Genomic DNA, 22053 nt, shown 5'->3' with positions numbered 1-22053 from the left:
GATGGTGCTAAACGTCTCTGGTTAAATATTATCTGCATTATGCTTCAATCATCTCAGTTAAAACTCCTCTGGTTCATATTTTTGCTCACTTTAAAAACAATAGATTTTAAATAAGAGACTTTTGCCTGTGGGAGGCAGCTTTATGGAATGTTGGGATCGGGGCAATACATTTAAAATATATCAATTACAGATTTGCACAAAGTTTGATTGTTTATACTGATGTTTGAGATTATAAAAACTGGGATTTACACCCTGGGATTATAGCTGAATTGGTCTAATTTTTGAGATTTGGGTTAGGGTTAGGGCTAGGCTCCTCTACACATCCTGACAGGTATTCCTGCTCTAACTGGAAGTTAATCGACTACCTTCTGTTCGAAGCGGCAACATTTCTGCAGTACTGAGGATGAGTGACTCTCTGTGTGTCTTCAGAAAAAAACATGGGAGATTAATAGTTCAGGTTAATCAAGTTCAAATCAAGGTGAAACTAGTATAGATTAAATACACACAGTGATGTGTTTTGAGCCTCTGCTTCTAGTGATTGTGAAGATTATGGCTTACAGACCAAGCACTGAGTGCAGATACTTTATAGTAGAAGCACACTTCAGTTATTGACCTATATTACTGAAATAAAAACAAAATCTTCCATCATATTCTACTTTATTGAGAGGGACCTGATGGGAAGTTAACTTGATTCAGGAGCTACTGTACTCTGGATTTAGACTGGTTCAGATTTGAAATCCATTACAGGAAGAAGGGGCCTTGAAAAGGTTTGACATTTTAGCTCAGCCTGCAGCGTAAATGAAAAACAATCTGTTGATAAAATCAACAGTGACTAGAAAAGGAGAAGTTGTTCTGCATGGTCATGAAACTAGAGGTTTGTTTGTGGAATGCTGTTACTGGATTGTTGGTGATTTCGTTTTAAACACCGACATTAAAACCAGAAAGCTGCTTTAGGTTTTTTTCTGATTTCTTTCAGATAATTCTCTCTAAATCTGGCATAGATGGAAATCCCTGTTGTAATCCCTGCTTGTTTCAGGAAGATCTCACCGTCACATTATGACCTTTTAAAATAGTCCATTTAGCTCAATCTGAGTCCATCTGCCTCTGTTTTCATCTAGTCTCTGCAGCTTGGTTTTCCTTCAGGAGGAAAAATGTCCTCCTGGGCTGCTGGTTTGCAGCCAGATGTGCTAAACATCAGAACAGGGATGTAATGGTCATGTTATCTCGTCATTGTTGCACTCAACACTGCTGCTGGAAGAGGGATGTTTTATGTCCATTATCCTGAATTAATGAGATTATTTAAATCTGAGAAGGAGGAAATCCCTACTTTGTCTTCATCTTGTCTCGTTTTGTTGACACTTCCTGTTTTTTTCCAAGACATTTATAATTATCTAAGAATCCAAGAGCTGGCTTCACAATGCAGATTAACACGGATGTGTTTTTATTCTGATGCACATTAAATCTAAATAAATTGTCTGTCCATCCGGTCTTAGTTTCCGATTTTTATCAGGTTTCATGTCTAGTGACGATAATGTGCATTTATGCATTTAAAAATGAGGAATACCTCTGGTCTGTGGGAACCCTGAGGGTCTAATGTCCTCAGCCAGGTTGTTTCCTGAGTGTTTCAGCTCGAGTATGGAGTTGTAAACGGGTTGAATGTGACTGTTTTCATTACCGTCAGGATCGCGGAGTGCAAACACGTTGTCACAGGAACTTGTTTAATGCATCGGTCCTTTACAGAGCTGCAGTGTACGGCTCAGTGAAAGAGCTCATTATGGCATAACTGAATGTTTACCTTCACTTTCCGTTACTGAACACACTTCATAACTGCTGCTACGAAGCAGTTATACCCTCCCTGACTGATTTTTCACTCTATCTGCAGTTGTTTTTGCCATGAAAACACATTTATGTCTTGGGTTTATCCTAGAAATTTCAACTGAGCTTAGTTATTATAAGTTAGAAAGTATGTCATCTTTTTAGCTAGATTTCCTGCCTTTTTTCTGGTCTAAACCATAGATTGTGGCATTGTTGGATGTATTCATTTAAACATCTGCAGCTCCACCACCTGTGCTTTTGGTGGTGCCATGCAACGTTTAATCTTTCAGCTGTGCCCCCTGACACTCATGATCACCTTCTCCACCCTACCTGTGCTCTCTTCCTCCCATGCCTTTATCCACTGCCTGTTCATTTGGATGGTTGAACCCAGGTAACAACACCCACCTCCACCTGTCTCCCTCTCATTCCTAATCATGGATGCTACTCCTTACTTCAGATTGTTTTTGCTTCCATGTCTAAAACATAAATGCTCTGATGCACAATCATTGCAGGTATTGTTGGGCGAGGCTATGTACAAGCTTATTTTAAAGTTTAAACTTTCTACAGTTAAAGCCACAGTTATTCATACCCCTGTCAGTTTGACATTTAACAAATCTTTTTATTTTACCAACATGTCTTTTTCACTGGAAGTAATATATGAACATCTTAGAAAGGATCAGTCTGGATTCAGCCTTGAATCTGTGGAGGGAGCAAAAGATTAGGGTGATGACAAGGAAGCCTTCCATCTCCAAACACTTGGAGCTCATCAACAAAAAATGAATGGGCAAAAACACCGGTGAAAACATGCAGACAGCTGGTCAGCAATTAGATTAAGGTTTTGATTGGGGTTGTGCCAATTAAGGCCATTTAATTGATTATTGGGTATAAATCATTTTAACATGGGATTTTTTTTTTTTCAAATGAAAACCTGCTGTACATTTTCTTTTCTTTTGGGAGATGTTTCATTTCCAGCAAAAGAAGCAAACCTCTTGGTTGACTAAAAATCCTAATAATCTAAATCTGCTAGCAGGTATGAATAATATTGGTCTTAACTGTATGAAGAACACTCAACACTTATTGGTACACATATCCCAGAAAGCAAGCGAGCCTTTTCTGATTTATCGTATGAAATACTCGTGTTTCCTCCTTGTTGTCTTCGTCCCCCCGTTAATGTTGGTCTGTCTGCCTTCAGGACTCATTTCTCCATCTGAGAGTGTGTTTTTTTTTTTTCCTGTTGCCTTTGTGTTAAACTGGCAGGAGGTCTGACTGCAGCGAATTCGGCTTCAATAGGAACCTGCTGAGGAGGCGAGCCCAGCGTCTCCTCAGCAAGTACTCTGGTCTGGTCTGTGTTAGAATAAAGAGACATGTCTCTGTAGGTGAGTGCTGGTATTTTAGCTGTGGACCGTCTCCATGGACTGCACGGCCTTCTGGGAAAAAACGCACTGCTTTTCTTTGTGTGGAGATCAGTGAGAGACAGGAAAACATGTTTTCTGGTTTTAGGTTTTCACACTGTAAACAGTTTCTTTTATAAACGACCAAATTTCACCTGTTTCTTTCCTCTGATTGAAGTTCAACTAGGAGGAAAATGACAAACGAATTAAAACCACCTGATGTCTGTCATCTTGTAGTCCCTTTGGTTGGCAGTTGTCTCTACTTTTAATTTGAGGGCTCATGAATGTATCTGTAGTCCTTCAAGTTCTCTCAGCGATTCTGTTTTGTCTCCATTGATTCTGATTTCTGGATGTCCGCTTTTCTGTCTCTTTAGTTGTTTAAATCTCCATGTTGTGCAAAAACGCCTTCATGGTGGGCTTTAATATTTATTTTCTGTTGTACTTAGAAATTCACGAGGCTGTGTTTTTCCTGAGGAACGTAAACTGAGCGCAGCTCATTGGGACATTAAACATCTGAGTTGTTTTAGGAGCACGCTCCAGTAATTGTTTGGAGCTGTTGCTGATAAAATACACGTGTTTCTTCTTGCTTTAAAACATCCTAACTTTAAACACTGAGAGGCCAAGCTTCAGCCATGACACATGTATGCCCAGTTCTGCGTGCACCCTACTAGGGGACGTGGTCCTGGCATGAAAACAGACCTCCAGACACAGCAGCTGGCTTCTGCTGCTGTGTCCACCCTGGTTCCACATCCTGCTCTCCTTGTGCCGACCTGGAAGTTTTTCTTCATTAAATTCTTATTAATCACCGTTTGCTCATATTTTATACAGACATGAACTTGAGTGACAGCCTGTTCTTAATCCACAGGCTTTAAATGATGTTGGTCCACCCTTTGCAGCTACAGCAGTTTCAGCTCCTCTGAGAAGGTTTTTCACAAGGTTCATCAGTCCGTTCACCTCGTTTTTATTCAGCCTCTGCCGTTTTGGTTGTTGCATCAGTTTGTACCACCAAGTGGACGTTTCATGGTTGCATTTACAACTAATATTTTAAAGTAAGGTTTTGTGAAGGTGCTGTAAGGAATTGTGGTTATATGACTCCATTAAGTAATATCTGCCAACTGGAGGTAATTTAAGGACAACATTCAGGTTATAAAACCTTGGGTCGAGAGAATAAACACTTAGTGGGTTTAATTCATCCTCAGTGTGTGAAAGCTGTTTATCACTTCTTGTTTTATTCGCAATGTTGTGCGGAGAGCTGGAAATATTCACCGTAGCTCTCTGCAAACACACATTCCTCTAAGCTGATATTAGAGATGAGATAATGAGAAGCTGTCTGTGGAGCAGGTGGTCGGAGCTGATTTCACTGCTTCCTCCCACACACACTCAGAAACACATTGTTTATCTCTGGAAAAGACAGAAATGGGGCGATTTGTGGGATTAGGAAAAAAACATGGAGGTCACATTGCTTTGTTGCGGACAAACAAACTATTAGGTTTGAATGGACTGAGGCACGTCTTCTCGCCTTTAATTCATGTTACATCTTTTTGGTGGCGTTTATGTAAACGTGAAACTAATTTAATTCCATGCATTAAATTGTGTTGCTTTCGTTTTAATGGGCCTGAACAAGATAAATGACTTTACCATGTAGAATGACTAGAACTGCACAATACACTCACCGGCCACTTTATTAGGTACACCTTGCTAGTACCGGGCTGGACCCCTTTTTGCCTTGAGAACTGCCTTAATCCTTCGTGGCATATATTCAACAAGGTACTGGAAACATTCCTCAGAGAGTTTGGTCCATATTGACATGATTTGTCAGCTGCATCCATGATGCGAATCTCCTGTTCCACCACATCCCAAAGGTGCTCTATTGGATTGAGATCTGGTGACTGTGGAGGCCATTTGAGTCCAGTGAACTCATTGTCATGTTCAAGAAACCAGTCTGAGATGATTCGTGCTTTATGACATGGCGCGTTATCCTGCTGGAAGTAACCATCAGAAGATGGGTACACCGTGGTCATAAAGGGATGGACATAGTCAGCAACAATACTCAGGTAGGCTGTGGCGTTGACACGATGCTCAGTTGGTACTAAAGGGCCCAAAGTGTGCCAAGAAAATATCCCCCACACCATTACACCTCCACCACCAGCCTGAACCGTTGATACAAGGCAGGATGGATCCAGGCTTTCATGTTGTTGACACCAAATTCTGACCCGACCATCCGAATGTCGCAGCAGAAATCGAGACTCATCAGACCAGGCAACGTTTTTCCAATCTTCTATTGTCCAATTTTGGTGAACCTGTGCAAATTGTAGCCTCAGTTTCCTGTTCTTAGCTGACAGGAGTGGCACCCGATGTGGTCTTCTGCTGCTGTAGCCCATCTGCCTCAAGGTTCGAAGTGTTGTACGTTCAGAGATGCTCTTTTGCATGCCTTGGTTGTAACGAGTGGTTATTTGAGTTACTGTTGCCTTTCTATCAGCTCGAACCAGTCTGGCCATTCTCCTCTGACCTCTGGCATCAACAAGGCATTTGTGCCCACAGAACTGCTGCTCACTGGATATTTCCTTTTTTTCGGACCATTCTCTGTAAACCCTAGAGATGGTAGTGCGTGAAAATCCCAGTAGATCAGCAGTTTCTGAAATACTCAGACCAGACCGTCTGGCACCAACAACCATGCCTCGTTCAAAGTCACTTAAATCACCTTTCTTCCCCATTCTGATGCTCGGTTTGAACTGCAGCAGATCGTCTTGACCATGTCTTCATGCCTAAATGCATTGAGTTGCTGCCATGTGATAGACTGATTAGAAATTTGCGTTAACGAGCAGTTGGACAGGTGTACCTAATAAAGCGGCCAGTGAGTGTATATCGGCATTAACATCAGTATCGGCCAATGTTAGTCATTTGTGTTTACTTGGATTTTTATTCTGTTTAACAGACATACAACTAAAACTAAACCACGAAACAAAATGTCCAGAAAAACTCAGGTGACTGACAACTTAAAGAGATATTTGAAATGCTGATAAGATTAAAGTTTCTACATAGAAGTGGCTTTTCAAACATCTATTTTCCATGTTCATAACTGCCTTCATCTGGTTGAAGTGAGAAAGTTGTGGGGTAAGGAGGATAGTACCTCCATGTTGCTTTAGCCATGTAATACATGAAGACTGAAATGGTCATGCCAGTAATGTTGATCCAATGTTTCTCCCAAGCGAGGTGAAGGAGGGCAATCCCTCTCTGTGGATATCCCCGTTTTGGTACTGGAAACTGATCGGTGAGCCTTGTCCAGCAGCGGTGCATCTTTCAGCTTAAACGCTTGTCGGAGCAGTGCCGTATCTGAGGAGTTGGAGCAGCACTAAGTTTTCCTGACAACAAGATGTTGACACCCTGAAAGGAGGTTAATAACGTGCGTTCCTTCACTCGAGGCCCAGGTTGGAGTCATTGTTGCAGGCCTCGTCTAATAAGTGTCACTTCCCGTCCTTTAGAAAGTTGAAGTCTTGGAAGACCTGTTAAAATTGGGCCTCTTTGTGTCACATCCTGGGAGAAATTACCTGAGATTACCTATAAAAACATTTTGAATTCAGTTTCAAACAAACATGTAAAACAGAACAAAACAAACTAAATATCTTTCGATACAAATACAGTAAATACCAATAAAAAAAACAAAAAACATTAGACACACTGTTGAGACTTACATAGCTGAAGTACACAATAGTTTAATCCCAAAACTTACTAATAGTTTTTTTTGTTTCCTTGTTGTAAATTACACAATAATAAGTTCAATAAAACCTAAACAATAATTAAGATAAATAACTTTATTTTTCAATGCTCAGAAACTTCTGGGCAATGCAATTTCTTGTTCCAACACCATGTTGTTTGGGTTTAGTCTTGATTTGTGGCTCTCCTTTTTATTTTGTTTATTTTTATTAACTTCCTGCTGTTAGTTGTTGTTGGAGACTTCTGAATCTCGTATGAAAGTTACTCATATTTGTGTTTAATTGATGCTTTGAGAAAAGTTTAACGTGTTTTACAGTTTTTCTTCTACCTTGCAGGATGTCCACCATCCCCTTCGTCCTAAAGAGAAGCTCCATCCGGACAGCAACAACAACGAGAACTCTGTCCCCAAAGACTTCGACACCATCGACAGCAACAGCAACCTGGGAGCGCGATCGCAGCGTCAGCGACTACGAAAGCTGGAAAAGAACCAAAGCATGCTGGGAAACGAAGTCCTAAAGCACATTCCCAACCTTCCTAAAGTTCACAACCAGACCCACATCCAGAAGGCCCTCCCACATCTCCAAACTCTTCCAGCGCCGGCTCAGGGGTCCAATCAGGATCCCCTGTTCTTCCAAACGAAGACGCCCGGTTCACCTCCGCTGCCACCGGGTCTGGAGCCGCATAAGGAGCAGCCACAGTGTGAAATCAGCGGGAAAGAGGCAATTTCTGCTTTGTCCAGAGCCAAGAGCCGGGAGTGCCGGCAGCAGATAGTTGAGGTATACTGCAAGCACAAAGAGAGGGCGCTGATGCCTGAGAAGGTTCCTCGTTTCTGCCCCATAGAAGGTGAGAGCATCTGGCAGGAAACAGTCCATCTTTGAGTTTTAAATGGAAGAACAGTTTGGAGCCAGCTGTGGCTTCAGATTTTCTTCCTTCTAAATTTACCCTTGAAGGAACAAATTTAGCAGAGGGTGCACCATTGAAGGAGAGAGCCATCTCTGTGGTCACCAGCTCTATTTTCAGGGTGTGTAGTATGAAGAGACACAGTGAGGACGCCAATCTTTCAGGGTAATTACACCCTAATTAAACAACCCGTTTGTAGTCTTATTCTGGATGGCCTGACTAATGACTCATTCTTAGAACCACCCCAGGGCCGCTTGAGGGTTAATTTATATGATTATGGGTTCCTTTGATGATACAGTGGTCATTAGGTCCAAAGACTGACGCTGGTTTCTGATTTTCTTTAGACTTTTTTTAGGCATTTTAGTCCACGTCAAAGGGCGTACATGGCTCAGCTGAACCTCCTGATTACAGCTCGTTCCCTGTGTGGCCCACAGCCAAGAGGTCACTCATTTGTTCTGGCAAACCTCGACCCGTCCCATTTTAGTGAGAAGGTGGAGCAACGTCAGGCATAGAAGCATGTGGAAACAGCTAAGGGTACAACTAAAGGGTTTTGCAAATGTATTTACACCCCTTTTCCACATTTTGTCACCTTACAACCACAGTCTTTAATGTATTTTAATAAGATTTTATGTGATAGACCAACAAAAAGTAGTGCTTCATGGTGAAGTGGAAGGAAAATCATACATGGACAGATGAAGTTCTGAAAACTGAGGCATGCATTTGTAAACAGCTTTCCTTTTCTCTGATACCCCTAAATAAAAACCTAGTGCACCCGATTCAGAAGCACCTGTGTGAAAGTTAAGCTCAGTATAAATACAGCTGCTCTGGGGTTAGGTTCTAAAACACCATCCCAAGCTTTGAACATCCCAGAGCTCGGTCCATCATCTGAACATGGAGAGAGGATGGACCAACTGCAGACCTACAGCGACATGGACGTCCAAGATTAATCAAAGAAGCAGCTAAGAGGACCATGATAACTGGAGGAGATGCAAAGATCCACAGCTCAGGTGGGAGAAGATATTGACAGGACAACTACCGATCTGGCCCTTATGGATGAAAACAAAGTTACTGCAAGCCCTGTTTGGAGTTTGCCATTATCAATGTAGAGGACATGGCAACATTTGGAAGAAGATGCTCTGCTAAGAGGAGACTAAAAGGAGACCCACGAGAATGGCCCCAAATATACAACATTTAGATCAAAACATTTTCATGAGCTAAAATTGTCTAGTCAAAGCCCAGACTTAAATCCAGTTAAGAATCTGTAGCAACACTTGAAAACTGATGTTCACAGCTGCTCTCTGTCCAATCTGACTGAGCACCTGAAGCAGCACCATGCTGGGAGTGTGGAGGTCCACCTGAAGCCGAGTGTGGAGGTCCGCCTGAAGCAGCACCATGCTGGGAGTGTGGAGGTCCACCTGAAGCAGCACCATGCTGGGAGTGTGGAGGTCCACCTGAAGCCGAGTGTGGAGGTCCGCCTGAAGCAGCACCATGCTGGGAGTGTGGAGGTCCACCTGAAGCAGCACCATGCTGGGAGTGTGGAGGTCCACCTGAAGCAGCACCATGCTGGGAGTGTGGAGGTCCACCTGAAGCAGCACCATGCTGGGAGTGTGGAGGTCCACCTGAAGCCGAGTGTGGAGGTCCGCCTGAAGCAGCACCATGCTGGGAGTGTGGAGGTCCGCCTGAAGCAGCACCATGCTGGCAGTGTGGAGGTCCACCTGAAGCAGCACCATGCTGGGAGTTTGGAGGTCCACCTGAAGCAGCACCATGCTGGGAGTGTGGAGGTCCACCTGAAGCCGAGTGTGGAGGTCCGCCTGAAGCAGCACCATGCTGGGAGTTTGGAGGTCCACCTGAAGCAGCACCATGCTGGCAGTGTGGAGGTCCACCTGAAGCAGCACCATGCTGGGAGTGTGGAGGTCCACCTGAAGCCGAGTGTGGAGGTCCGCCTGAAGCAGCACCATGCTGGGAGTGTGGAGGTCCACCTGAAGCCGAGTGTGGAGGTCCGCTTGAAGCAGCACCATGCTGGGAGTGTGGAGGTCCGCTTGAAGCAGCACCATGCTGGCAGTGTGGAGGTCCACCTGAAGCAGCACCATGCTGGGAGTTTGGAGGTCCACCTGAAGCCGAGTGTGGAGGTCCACCTGAAGCAGCACCATGCTGGGAGTGTGGAGGTCCGCCTGAAGCAGCACCATGCTGGGAGTGTGGAGGTCCACCTGAAGCAGCACCATGCTGGGAGTGTGGAGGTCCACCTGAAGCAGCACCATGCTGGGAGTGTGGAGGTCCACCTGAAGCAGCACCATGCTGGGAGTGTGGAGGTCCACCTGAAGCCGAGTGTGGAGGTCCGCCTGAAGCAGCACCATGCTGGGAGTGTGGAGGTCCACCTGAAGCAGCACCATGCTGGGAGTGTGGAGGTCCGCCTGAAGCAGCACCATGCTGGGAGTGTGGAGGTCCACCTGAAGCAGCACCATGCTGGGAGTGTGGAGGTCCACCTGAAGCCGAGTGTGGAGGTCCACCTGAAGCAGCACCATGCTGGGAGTGTGGAGGTCCACCTGAAGCAGCACCATGCTGGGAGTGTGGAGGTCCACCTGAAGCAGCACCATGCTGGGAGTGTGGAGGTCCACCTGAAGCCGAGTGTGGAGGTCCACCTGAAGCAGCACCATGCTGGGAGTGTGGAGGTCCACCTGAAGCAGCACCATGCTGGGAGTGTGGAGGTCCACCTGAAGCCGAGTGTGGAGGTCCGCCTGAAGCAGCACCATGCTGGGAGTGTGGAGGTCCGCTTGAAGCAGCACCATGCTGGGAGTGTGGAGGTCCGCTTGAAGCAGCACCATGCTGGCAGTGTGGAGGTCCACCTGAAGCCGAGTGTGGAGGTCCACCTGAAGCCGAGTGTGGAGGTCCGCCTGAAGCAGCACCATGCTGGGAGTGTGGAGGTCCGCTTGAAGCAGCACCATGCTGGGAGTGTGGAGGTCCACCTGAAGCAGCACCATGCTGGGAGTGTGGAGGTCCACCTGAAGCAGCACCATGCTGGGAGTGTGGAGGTCCACCTGAAGCAGCACCATGCTGGGAGTGTGGAGGTCCACCTGAAGCCGAGTGTGGAGGTCCACCTGAAGCAGCACCATGCTGGGAGTGTGGAGGTCCGCTTGAAGCAGCACCATGCTGGGAGTGTGGAGGTCCGCTTGAAGCAGCACCATGCTGGGAGTGTGGAGGTCCGCCTGAAGCAGCACCATGCTGGGAGTGTGGAGGTCCGCTTGAAGCAGCACCATGCTGGGAGTGTGGAGGTCCGCTTGAAGCAGCACCATGCTGGGAGTGTGGAGGTCCGCTTGAAGCAGCACCATGCTGGGAGTGTGGAGGTCCGCCTGAAGCAGCACCATGCTGGGAGTGTGGAGGTCCGCCTGAAGCAGCACCATGCTGGGAGTGTGGAGGTCCGCTTGAAGCAGCACCATGCTGGCAGTGTGGAGGTCCACCTGAAGCCGAGTGTGGAGGTCCGCCTGAAGCAGCACCATGCTGGGAGTATGGAGGTCCACCTGAAGCCGAGTGTGGAGGTCCACCTGAAGCAGCACCATGCTGGGAGTTTGGAGGTCCGCTTGAAGCAGCACCATGCTGGGAGTGTGGAGGTCCGCTTGAAGCAGCACCATGCTGGGAGTGTGGAGGTCCGCTTGAAGCAGCACCATGCTGGGAGTGTGGAGGTCCGCTTGAAGCAGCACCATGCTGGGAGTGTGGAGGTCCGCCTGTAACCCAGCTTTCACCTGCCTCAGGTTCAGCCTCGTCTTTAAATGAGCAGAGCTGAAGGAAAGAACGGGATGAAAAACTCCTAAGTTTTGGAGACAACTAGATGCAATCACCTCCTTTAAAGATATCCAGCCGTAGGGTGTTCCTGAGAGAGGGCCCTACACCATGTTTTCTCCATTTTTATTACCTCCTCCATGTCTCAGAGCTGAGACAAAACTATTTCATCAGTGACACTGGTGCTACTTTGCAGTAGCATTGAAATCAGGATGTCATAAAAGATTCTTCTTTTAAATAAGCTTTATTGTTCAAGAAATAGAAAATGCATTTTGTTCCTCACTGCTGAGTTAATCACATCTGCAGGTTTAATAGTTTATCTCTAAGCCTCAGTGATAAAGATTGTCTCATTAAGGTAATTTATTATGTTCAGCTGTCTTGTCTCATTGAATCCATATGAATCCTACCTACCTACCTGTTTACCCTAAGAAAAGTAACCCAAACTGCATCTTGAAAGAGGAGGAATCGCATTGCATTGAATAATTTTTTCCATCTAAAGTGGATCGGATCCTTTGTAGAGTATCAAGATGCATATCTTATCTGATGGGTTGGTGGCAGAATCCATCAGACTACAATATGTTTCGGAAAATTATGGGCTAGAGCAGTACCACCTTTTTCCTAATTATTAGACAAAAAGTTACATTTACTAAGTTTTAGTTAATTTCGTTTTTAGAGTAAAAGTAGTTATGTCAAAAACACTGAGCTTTTATGTTAACTGACCTTTGAACCCCCTCTCTGTCCAGGTAAAGCTAGCGTGAACGTGCAGTGGGACGACAGGGCAGCCTCTGATGGTTCTCCGCCTGTTCGCGTCGCCTTCGTCCTGGTCGTCCACGGCCGAGCCTCACGCCAGTTTCAGCGGCTCTTCAAAGCCATCTACCACACCTCGCACTTCTACTACGTCCATGTAGACGAGGTGGGACCAGCACCATCACACCGGACCTCATGTTTATTGCCTTTACTGAAAACATTCACGGCAGATGAACAGGTCACATTATTGAGTCTAAAATCCTCTCTAAATCAGCGGGTACCCCTTATAAATGTGACCCAAGGTGGACATCATGGTCATGTTCTCGTATACATTTAATGATACATCCAAATAGTATTAATATTACTTTATATCCAGAAACCTCAGCGTATTTTATTGATATTTTAGTGACAGACCAGCACAAAGTAAAACATGGAAGGAAAATAAAACATGGTGTTGGACATTTCTTATAAATAAAATCTGAAACGTGTGGCATGCACTTGTATTCAGCCCCTTGAGTCAATACTTTGTAGAACCACCTTTGTTTGCAGTTACAGCTGTGAGTCATTTGGGATCCCTTTTGCAGAACTGCACATTGAAATGCTTACTACTTACTTTTTTCTTTGCTAAACAGTCCAAGCTCAGTCAGATTGGTCGGAGAACATCTGTGAACATCAATTCTCATGTTTTGCCACTGCTTCTCAAGTGGATGTAGGTCTTGAGCTTTGACTAGGCCATTGCACTGCATGAAAATCCCTCCATCTAAATGATTCCGCTTAAGGGTGGTTGTCCTGCTGGAAGGTGAACCTCCATCTCAGTGTTTTCTGCAGCCTTTAACATGTTTACTTCCAGGATTGTGCTGTTTTTAGCTCCATCCATCTTCTCATCAACTCTGACCAGTCTCCCTGTAACTGGCTAAGAAAGGCCTCCCCACAGTATGACGCTGCCACCCCCATGTTTCACTGTCGGAATGGCGTATTCAGGGGGAACCCATGTACATCCTCACACAGGTTGTTCCTTTGGCCAGAGATTTCATTTTGCTCTAATCTGAGCAGAGCTCCTTCTTCCACATGTTTGCTGAGTCTCCTACATGGCTTGTTGGATACTGAGAACAGGACTTGTTGTGGATTTCTTCTTGCCACTCTTCCCTAAAGGCCAGGTATGTGGAGTGCAGGTTCTCCTACAAGAGCTGTGCATCTCTGCAGCTCTTCCAGAGTTACCATGGGCCTCTTAGCTGCTTCTCTGATTTGTGTCCCCATGTTCAGATGATGGATTAAGCAGAGCACTAGGACATGTTCAAAGCTTGGGATATTGTTATAGAACTTAACTCTGCTTTAAACCTCTCCACAACGTTCTCGCTGAACTGTGCTCTGTTTCTTGGTCTCCATGATGCTGTTTGTTTTCTAATGTTCTCTAACAAACCTCTGAGGCCAGAAAAAGAACGACTGGACTCTGCTTACTAATTAGATGACTTCATACCACACTGGATTTTATTTAGAGGACTTTACAGATTTTCATTTATAAAAACACATTATTACTATTTATTGTTTTTCTTCCACTTTACAGTTATGCATCACGTTGTACTAATCTTTCACAAATATTCCCACTAGAATTTGTTGTAGTTTGTTGCTTCTACTAGAAACATTCATGGGGTATGAATAGTTTTTCACCCAGCATCAGTTTAACCTGTAGGCCTGTTAGTTATGCCTTTAATGCAACGATTTAAATGTCCTCTGCTTGTTTATCTCTGTCCTCTCAGAGGTCTGACTACCTCCACAGAGAGGTTCTGTCTCTGGTGGGTCGGTTCCCTAACGTCAGAGTCACTCCCTGGAGAATGGCGACCATCTGGGGTGGAGCCAGTCTCCTGACAATGTACCTGCAGAGCATGGACGACCTCCTCAAAATGACAGACTGGTCCTGGGACTTCTTCATCAACCTCAGCGCTGCCGATTACCCCATCAGGTGAGAGGCTGCAGTTTAAAATAGGTTTTTATTTTCCACACAAGGAGTTTCAGGCTAAGAAGAGAATAAGTCCATGATAAACTTTAGATTTAATCCAGGAAACAGAACCTGAGGTTGATCTTCAAGTGTCTTCTCAGAGAAATGTTTTAGGTCATCTCAGCATGTGGCTACAAGGTATCACACTTATCTGTGCTCCTTTGGGTGGTTTTGAGTTATACAATCATGATCCGGTTCTAAGTTCATTATATTTTTCTCTCCTCCAGTCAGTCTGTTGAAGTGATCAGAATAGTTCTCCACGCTTTCTGAACCTTTTCAAACTATTTTCTTTGGATTTTAGCAGCTTTTTCACTCATTTTCAGTCCAGTCTTTGCAGGGATTTTTGCCACGGATGGAAAATTGTTGAGGAAAGAGAATAAATAGAGGTAAGAAAGTGTCAGGCAGAAAAGGTGAGACTAAAAATCAGTATATAGAAAAACCCAAAATGAAAAGAAACACTTCAAGGAGCCCAGAGAACTACTGCAAAACAAACAATTCACTGTAAAATATTACTGGATTAGTAAAATTACCCTTTTCACCACTATATTAAAGGGCCATTCAATAAATTATATCAAAAAGTTAATTTATTTCAGTAACTGATGTTTTCAAGCCTTTATATCTGTTAATTATGATGATTTTCTGCTGCCAATCAATAAAAACAAAATTTAATATTAGAATATTAAATTAAGTAATAAAAATATTTTAATAAATAAATGTGAGCTGCACGGTGGCACAGTTGGTAGCACTGTTGCCTTGCAGCAAGAAGGTCCTGGGTTTGATTCCCAGCCTGGGGTCTTTCTGCATGGAGTTTGCATGTTCTCCCCGTGCATGCGTGGGTTCTCACCGGGTACTCCGGCTTCCTCCCACAGTCCAAAGACATGACTGTTAGGTTAATTGGTCTCTCTAAATTGACCTTAGGTGTATGAATGAGTGTGTGCTTGGTTGTTTGTTGCCCTGTGATGGACTGGCAACCTGTCCAGGGTGTACCCTGCCTCTTGCCCATAGACTACTGGAGATAGGCACCAGCTCCCCTGCGACCCACTATGGAATAAGCGGTAGAAAATGACTGACTGACTAAATAAATGTGGGCTTAATGAAAGCTATGTTTAATACCTGCATTAAGGTTGTTATTTTCAAAAGGTACTTTTAACCTGACCAACGAGCCTCATCGGATCTATATTCTAATTTATTGACCATGACTGTATGTTTACATATGTTACAACTGATACCAAATGTCCTTTTGTATCTGGATTCATATTGTTATTATTTTTATTATTATTGTTATTGTACACCTGTATGCATATTCGGGCCACACAGTGGACCAATTGCTCCTTGCAATAAGAAGGTCCTAGGTTCGAATCCTGGCCTGGAGTCTTTCTGCATGGAGTTTGCATGTTCTCCCCATACATGTGTGGGTTCTCTCAGGGTACTCTGGCTTCCTCCCACAGTCCACAAGCAGACCGTTAGGTTAATTGGTCTCTCTAAATTGCCCGTAGGTATGAGTGTGATCATGGTTGTGTCCTGTGATGACCTGGTGACCAGTCCAGGGTGAACCCCGGCTCACTCAATGACTGCTGGAGAGAACCCCCCCACCCCACCTCCCGCTACCAGGCATGGACATGTGGATATGATGGAAGGATGCATTTTTTTTTCACAACAAAAACATAAAACAGACAGCACAGCAGAACATAGAATATATGTAAACATTTGATGCTGACCAACATGCATCATAATTCAACCAAATTATGCATAAAAAACATGGAGAAAACTCTGGCTGCATGGAAGGAAAGTATAAAAAAAATGAGGGATAAAGCAGGAGTTACGCCTGCTGTTGACGCCATTAGTTTAAGTAAAACAAGGAAGGTAAAGCAAACAGTGCCTGATGCTGGAACCCACACCGTAAACACTGATGTTGGGAAAGTTGGAGGTGACTCCTTGTTTTTAAAGCTCTGCTGTTTATCCGGCAATCAGTGAAAGCTGCTGTTTTCTGAATGAAACTCCTAAGCCTGCATTGAAGAGTGATCTTTTCCTGCAGAAACCCATCCGTGCCGCATGCTGCTGCTCATTGTTTGGGTTTTTCCACGCTGTTTCATCCCAGTGGTTTGTCCTCATAAAGAGAGAAAAACAACAGATCAAACAGACTGATCATCAGCGTGAGTCTGAACACGCTTCCAGCTAAAATCCATAACAGAGCCGCAGCGTCAGCACCATGCATCCATCCATCAATCCATCAATGGCTGTGAGGTCACTGAGGCTCATGGAGCAGAAGTCAATAGAACAGGACAGGACGCTTTCTATCTACAGGTCAACAAAACAATACATCCCATTTTAAACTGGGTTCCTAAACATTTTTCAGTCAAATTTCCAGAGTTCCCAGTTCCCTGCATCTACTGCAGATATTTCTATATTGGCTTAAAAATGGGAAACAAGCACGAAGAAACAGAATGGGTGGATTTAACATTTAATTGCACATGAACATAAAATGTTAATATTTTTCAAACAAACTATCTTTTCCAGACAGTGTAGGGAAGGAAGCAAGAAAGGAAGCAGAGAATTCCTATTTCTTGAAGAAAGAACATATAAGAACATCCTTTAGTTGTTTTTCTTCCATCTGTCCTCAAATAGAACAGCAGAGTCACACAGTAACACCTGCAGGCTGTAATCGGATTTAATCAGGGTGATCCGACTGGCGTTCCTCTCTTCTCTGGACTCGGAAGTGTTTGTTTGAGTTTTCCGTCTCCTCTTCGGGCTTCGCTCTGCAAACAATGAAATAAATCAGTCCAGTTGCAACCAAACAAGGAAACACACTTCCCTTTAATGATGGCTTGTTTTCGTTGCTTTTAAACCTGGAGACGCTTCCTTGAGAGGAAGCTGCATCCTGCTTATAGTCGAGTCCATTAAAGTCAAATTCCACTTCAGAATCATCAGGCAGACGGAAAGAAGACCAGCTGTCGGGTTTCACACACTTCTCCTTCATCCTGAGGCGTTATTCTACATGTCAACACGTTGCTTTCACACTGCGGCCATATTGGTCAGGGAAGAGCCCACATTTAAAAGCAACAAGTATCTATAAACGATAAGCACCTTATGATATACAGACGAGATAACATGAATTGTCTTTTTTATTATTAGATGAAATCTTTTACATCACGTTCTCTAGTATTACAGCAGGGCTGCGCGGAGATGCAGTTTCAATGAGTCGTATATACAACAATCAAATAAACAATGTGTGAAATATTAAAGGGAAATCCGTCTTTTTCAAATGCAGTTTTTTTCTGCCTAAATATTTATCTTTCCAGGTTGGCGGTACAGACCCAAATACATCTCTTTACATTTCTTCTGGTTTCTTTGTACTTCCTGGTTGCTCAGCCGATGACATTTCAGCCCCTGGGGTTGAGCGATGAGGTCAAGGAAATCATTTCTATCCGAGCTAAAAAAGAGGTTTAAAGTGCAGAGATGTAGGATAGAGGTCAACACTGGAGTTATTTTATAGATTAGGAAGTTTTGAGTCTTCTGCATCTTTTATTTGAACCCAGACGGATCAGGTGGAGTTTGTTGTTCAGTAAACAGATTATTAGCATCTGCCTTTTCTCTTCAGGTCCAACGACCAGCTGGTGGCGTTCCTGTCCAAATACCGCAACATGAACTTTATCAAGTCTCACGGCAGAGACAACGCTCGGTAAGGACGCAGGAAGCAGTTTGTGTTTCTTCAAATTGTTTCTGCGTCAAATTTGCTGGATATTTTAATTTAGATGAAGGATCTGAAGCCCTATAAACATCTGTGGAGTATCACTGGGTGTTGTTTGCAGGAAGGTCTGCAGCAGATTCATAAAATACATTTTTAATATAATTTCAAAAAGAAAAGGGCTTCATTTTACTGAAGCTGCTTTGGATCTAGTATAGGAAGTGTGAAAAAGTTAGAAACAAACCAGCATTTTGTAAAAATGTCTTTCTGCAAGCAGAAGGAAGTTGAAAATTTAAAGCATTTTAATTTGTTACCACAGATTTATAAAAGCATCTCTGAAAAACATGCAGACAAAAAAAATCCACATAAACGAAAAAATGTTAGTTAAACCAGAGGTTGGGAAAACCTTTAAACACAAGTGATCTTAATACCTGAACAAAAGTGATCTTTGTTTTTCAAGTAATAAAAAAAAAAAAACAAATGATTCTAATAAACCAGTGTGTTTAGATTCTGGAACAGTTTATAAACTGCTTTTCTGCTTTAAGCTTCGTTCTCCCATCAATAACATGCTGGAAGTATCGTAACTCCAGGCTGTTTATCTCTTCCCAGTTTCATCCGTAAACAGGGTCTGGACCGAGTCTTCTACGAGTGCGACACCCACATGTGGCGTCTTGGAGACCGCAAGATCCCGGAGGGCGTGTCCGTAGACGGAGGTTCTGATTGGTTCCTGCTCAGCCGGCCGTTTGTGGATTACGTCGTGAACTCCAGGGACGCGCTGGTCAGCAACATGAAGCGTTTTTACGCCTACACGCTGCTGCCGGCAGAGGTACCGGACCCACAGAACCTTAACCGGGTCAAACACAGCATGTTAGAAAAGCTTTTGAATAAACTCAGGAAATTATTTTTTGCTCTTTTTCTTTGCTCAGTTAGACATTAATAATTATTTTTTTTAATTAAAAACTAAATTTATCCAATAAAACTATCCTTTTTTTATTCTAAATTATTTTAAAATAAAGTATGTACAGAAAAAAAGTACATTTCTGTTTTTCCATTGGCTAATTTTTAATTTAGGTTTTTACTCTGCTAATAAAGTTTGTTTTGATGAGGAAGAATTTCTTAACGATGTGGATTTACGCATTAGACATTTGATTTTATGAAATAGAAAATATTTTCAAAATATCTCAGAACCATTAAGAATGTCTTATTTTAACACTCAATAAATAGTAAATTATTTTAAAATAAAATTAAAACTAAATATAAACATTTAGTTTAAAGTATATTTTTCAATTGGCGATGTAAAAGAATGCATTAAATCTTTAAATTAAAATAAAAACAAAATGAATATATGTATTATAAAACTAATGCTGATTTACACATTATTTTTTTAAAATCCAATAAAACACAAACTCATTAATAAATTAATAATGGTATTATCTATTTCTAAATTATCTTAAAATAAACATAAAAATAGAACTGAAAAAAGGGTTTTTAAATTGACAATTAGAAAAATATCAGTTAAACATTTATTATAAAAATGTTCAAATCTAAAATAAAATAATGCAATAAGATTGGATTAAAACTAAACCTTAACAATTTATTTGTAATTCTACATTTTGGAGAAAAAATTGGGAATATTTCAGAATTTTTTTTTCTATTGAATAACCTAAACCTTAGCATTTAAAAACTTCCTAGAAAAATTTAAAAACCATCTAAAGATGTCATTTATTGTTTGTAATATTCTTGCGGATTATTAAATGAAAAGCTTGGTTATTAATGATAATTAAAGCGCTCATTGTCTCTGATTGGTTTTCCTCGCTGCATCGTCGGCTGAAGGAGGAAACAAAATCTCCTCTGGAGGCTTGTCGGCGTGTTTTGCTTCATAAACTAGATCTTGTTTTTCCTTCTCTGGCAGTCATTTTTCCACACTGTCCTGGAAAACAGCGTCCACTGTGAGACCATGGTGGACAATAACCTGAGGCTCACCAACTGGAACCGCAAACTGGGATGTAAGTGCCAGTACAAGCACATAGTGGACTGGTGCGGCTGCTCTCCAAACGACTTCAAGCCTTCAGACCTGCCCCGGTTCCAGGTGAGAATCTGCCTGCTTACCTCCTCTCACCTGAAATCTGGGATAAAACAGTTTAGTCAGTTTGGTGACACATGTAGATAGGGTCCAATGGTTGTCATGGAGACACGGTGATCCCCAGATGTTAGTCCCCGCTTTAGTCCGTTTAACAACCATCCTGAATGTGTGTGAGGATGAGGTTAATGTGGATCTTCGGTTCAGCCTTGTTTGTTCCAGATGTTTTAATCTGTTTAGTTATTATTCTGTCTGCAGATGTGGACAAAACTGACACACATCGTCTTATTACACTGACAGGTTCTCCGGTCTGTCCCACATTGAAGAGTGGTTAGGATGATTGGGCCTCCATTTCATATATTTAAACTAGGAAACAGGACGTTATTTATTTAAGAACTAATTTTAAACGATTAAAAAAAAACTGTTAAAGTTATTTGTTTCAGTTAAGTTGTTTCTGTTTGAAAGAGGAGTATACACACGTTTTCATCCTTATTTGAACAGAAAGAACTTTGTTTTTGGTAAATGGTAAAATAAAAAGTGTAAACAAACCAAAACAAATCACAACAACCATTTTTTACTTTCTACTGTTGTAAAATAAGTTTCAAAATACAGACAGAAGCTAATTTAAAAATGCATCCAAATAATAATTAAGTTCAGCATTAATTATGTAAAAATATTTGGTTTAGTCTGAAAAAATCCAACATTTGTAACTGGACTGGGAACTAATGTTTCCCCATGAACAGAACAAGGTTCTGACTGATTCTGGACCTGAAAAGTTTTCCAATGTCATCTTTGACGTTCAAAGCAGCATCAGCTGTTTAATGTGAGAGTAAAAAATGAAGACTTTCTGCTGGAATTAAACCAGCGCCCCCAGCAGGTTAAACTGAAGAACAGCAACAAACCCTTTAAACATACAATTAAACTCCACACTCATAACTGGTTCATAACTGGTAGATTTTATTATTTAACTGCAATAGTTGTGTTTGGTTTCTTCAGACTGTTTTATGTAAGATCTAAACTTTAAAAAACATTGAATAACTTTTTTTTAGGGCTGCACGGTGGTGCAGTTGGTAGCACTGTTGCCTTGCAGCGAGAAGGTCCTGGGTTTGATTCCCAACCTGGGGTCTTTCTGCATGGAGTTCTCCCCGTGCATGCGTGGGTTCTCACCGGGTACTCTGGCTTCCTCCCACAGTCCAAAGACATGCCTGTTAGGTTAATTGGTCTCTCTAAATTGCCCTTAGGTGTATGAATGAGTGTGTGCGTGGTTGTTTGTGTGTTGCCCTGCGATGGACTGGCGACCTGTCCAGGGTGGACCCCGCCTCTCGCCCATAGACTGCTGGAGATAGGCACCAGCTCCCCTGCGACCCACTATGGAATAAGCGGTAGAAAATGACTGACTGAATAACTTTTAATTTAAAATAAGGGAAACCAAGAAATTGTGAATGTAGCTTTAATATTTCTACATCACTGCCAGCTTTTTAGTTTCACACAGAGAAGTGAGAAAATCTCAGTTTCTATTGAAAGCATCATTCTTATAACCCATATACCTTTTAACTTGACAGAACATTACAGAACGTTTGTCGTTTCTGGGTTCACTGGGATGAAATTGATACTCCTGCAGCCTTCGGTCCCTCTGGAGGCTGGCAGAGGAGCCCAGAATAGCTCTGCATTCACAAATTAGCGGCACTGGCTTTGGGCGGTTCCGGTGTCTTTGTAGTGGCAGACCTGAGGTCAGTGTCTGTGGACGGGTTCTATGAGAAGCTCTGGTCCTGGAGGCAGCTGTAGACCCAAGGCTGCAGGTATTTTTGGATCCTTGTAGCTCGGAGCTGTTGAGGTTTGCAGGGTTGGTATTATTGTAATGTCAGGGTTGGACATTGAGAGGCGACTGAATGTCATGCTCACAACCACACACATGATAACACACACTGTTACATAAAATCATGAAATAAAC

General features: G+C 42.9%; 1 protein-coding gene across 1 annotated transcript in view; it reads left to right on the top strand.

Moving 5' to 3' along the window:
* LOC124863669 (xylosyltransferase 1-like) overlaps window positions 1–22053 on the top strand; it is a 41823-nt gene that overhangs the window by 10704 nt on the left and 9066 nt on the right. Inside the window, exons 2-7 of the mRNA XM_047358091.1 lie at window positions 7256–7763; window positions 12338–12507; window positions 14099–14301; window positions 17936–18016; window positions 18632–18848; window positions 19935–20111. Coding sequence (XP_047214047.1) covers window positions 7256–7763; window positions 12338–12507; window positions 14099–14301; window positions 17936–18016; window positions 18632–18848; window positions 19935–20111 — 1356 coding nt within the window. The remainder of the gene's footprint in view (window positions 1–7255; window positions 7764–12337; window positions 12508–14098; window positions 14302–17935; window positions 18017–18631; window positions 18849–19934; window positions 20112–22053) is intronic.

The sequence above is a fragment of the Girardinichthys multiradiatus genome, chromosome Y (assembly GCF_021462225.1).
Source record: "Girardinichthys multiradiatus isolate DD_20200921_A chromosome Y, DD_fGirMul_XY1, whole genome shotgun sequence".
Taxonomy (NCBI): Eukaryota; Metazoa; Chordata; class Actinopteri; order Cyprinodontiformes; family Goodeidae; genus Girardinichthys; species Girardinichthys multiradiatus.
This window is presented reverse-complemented; position numbering and strand designations above follow the sequence as displayed.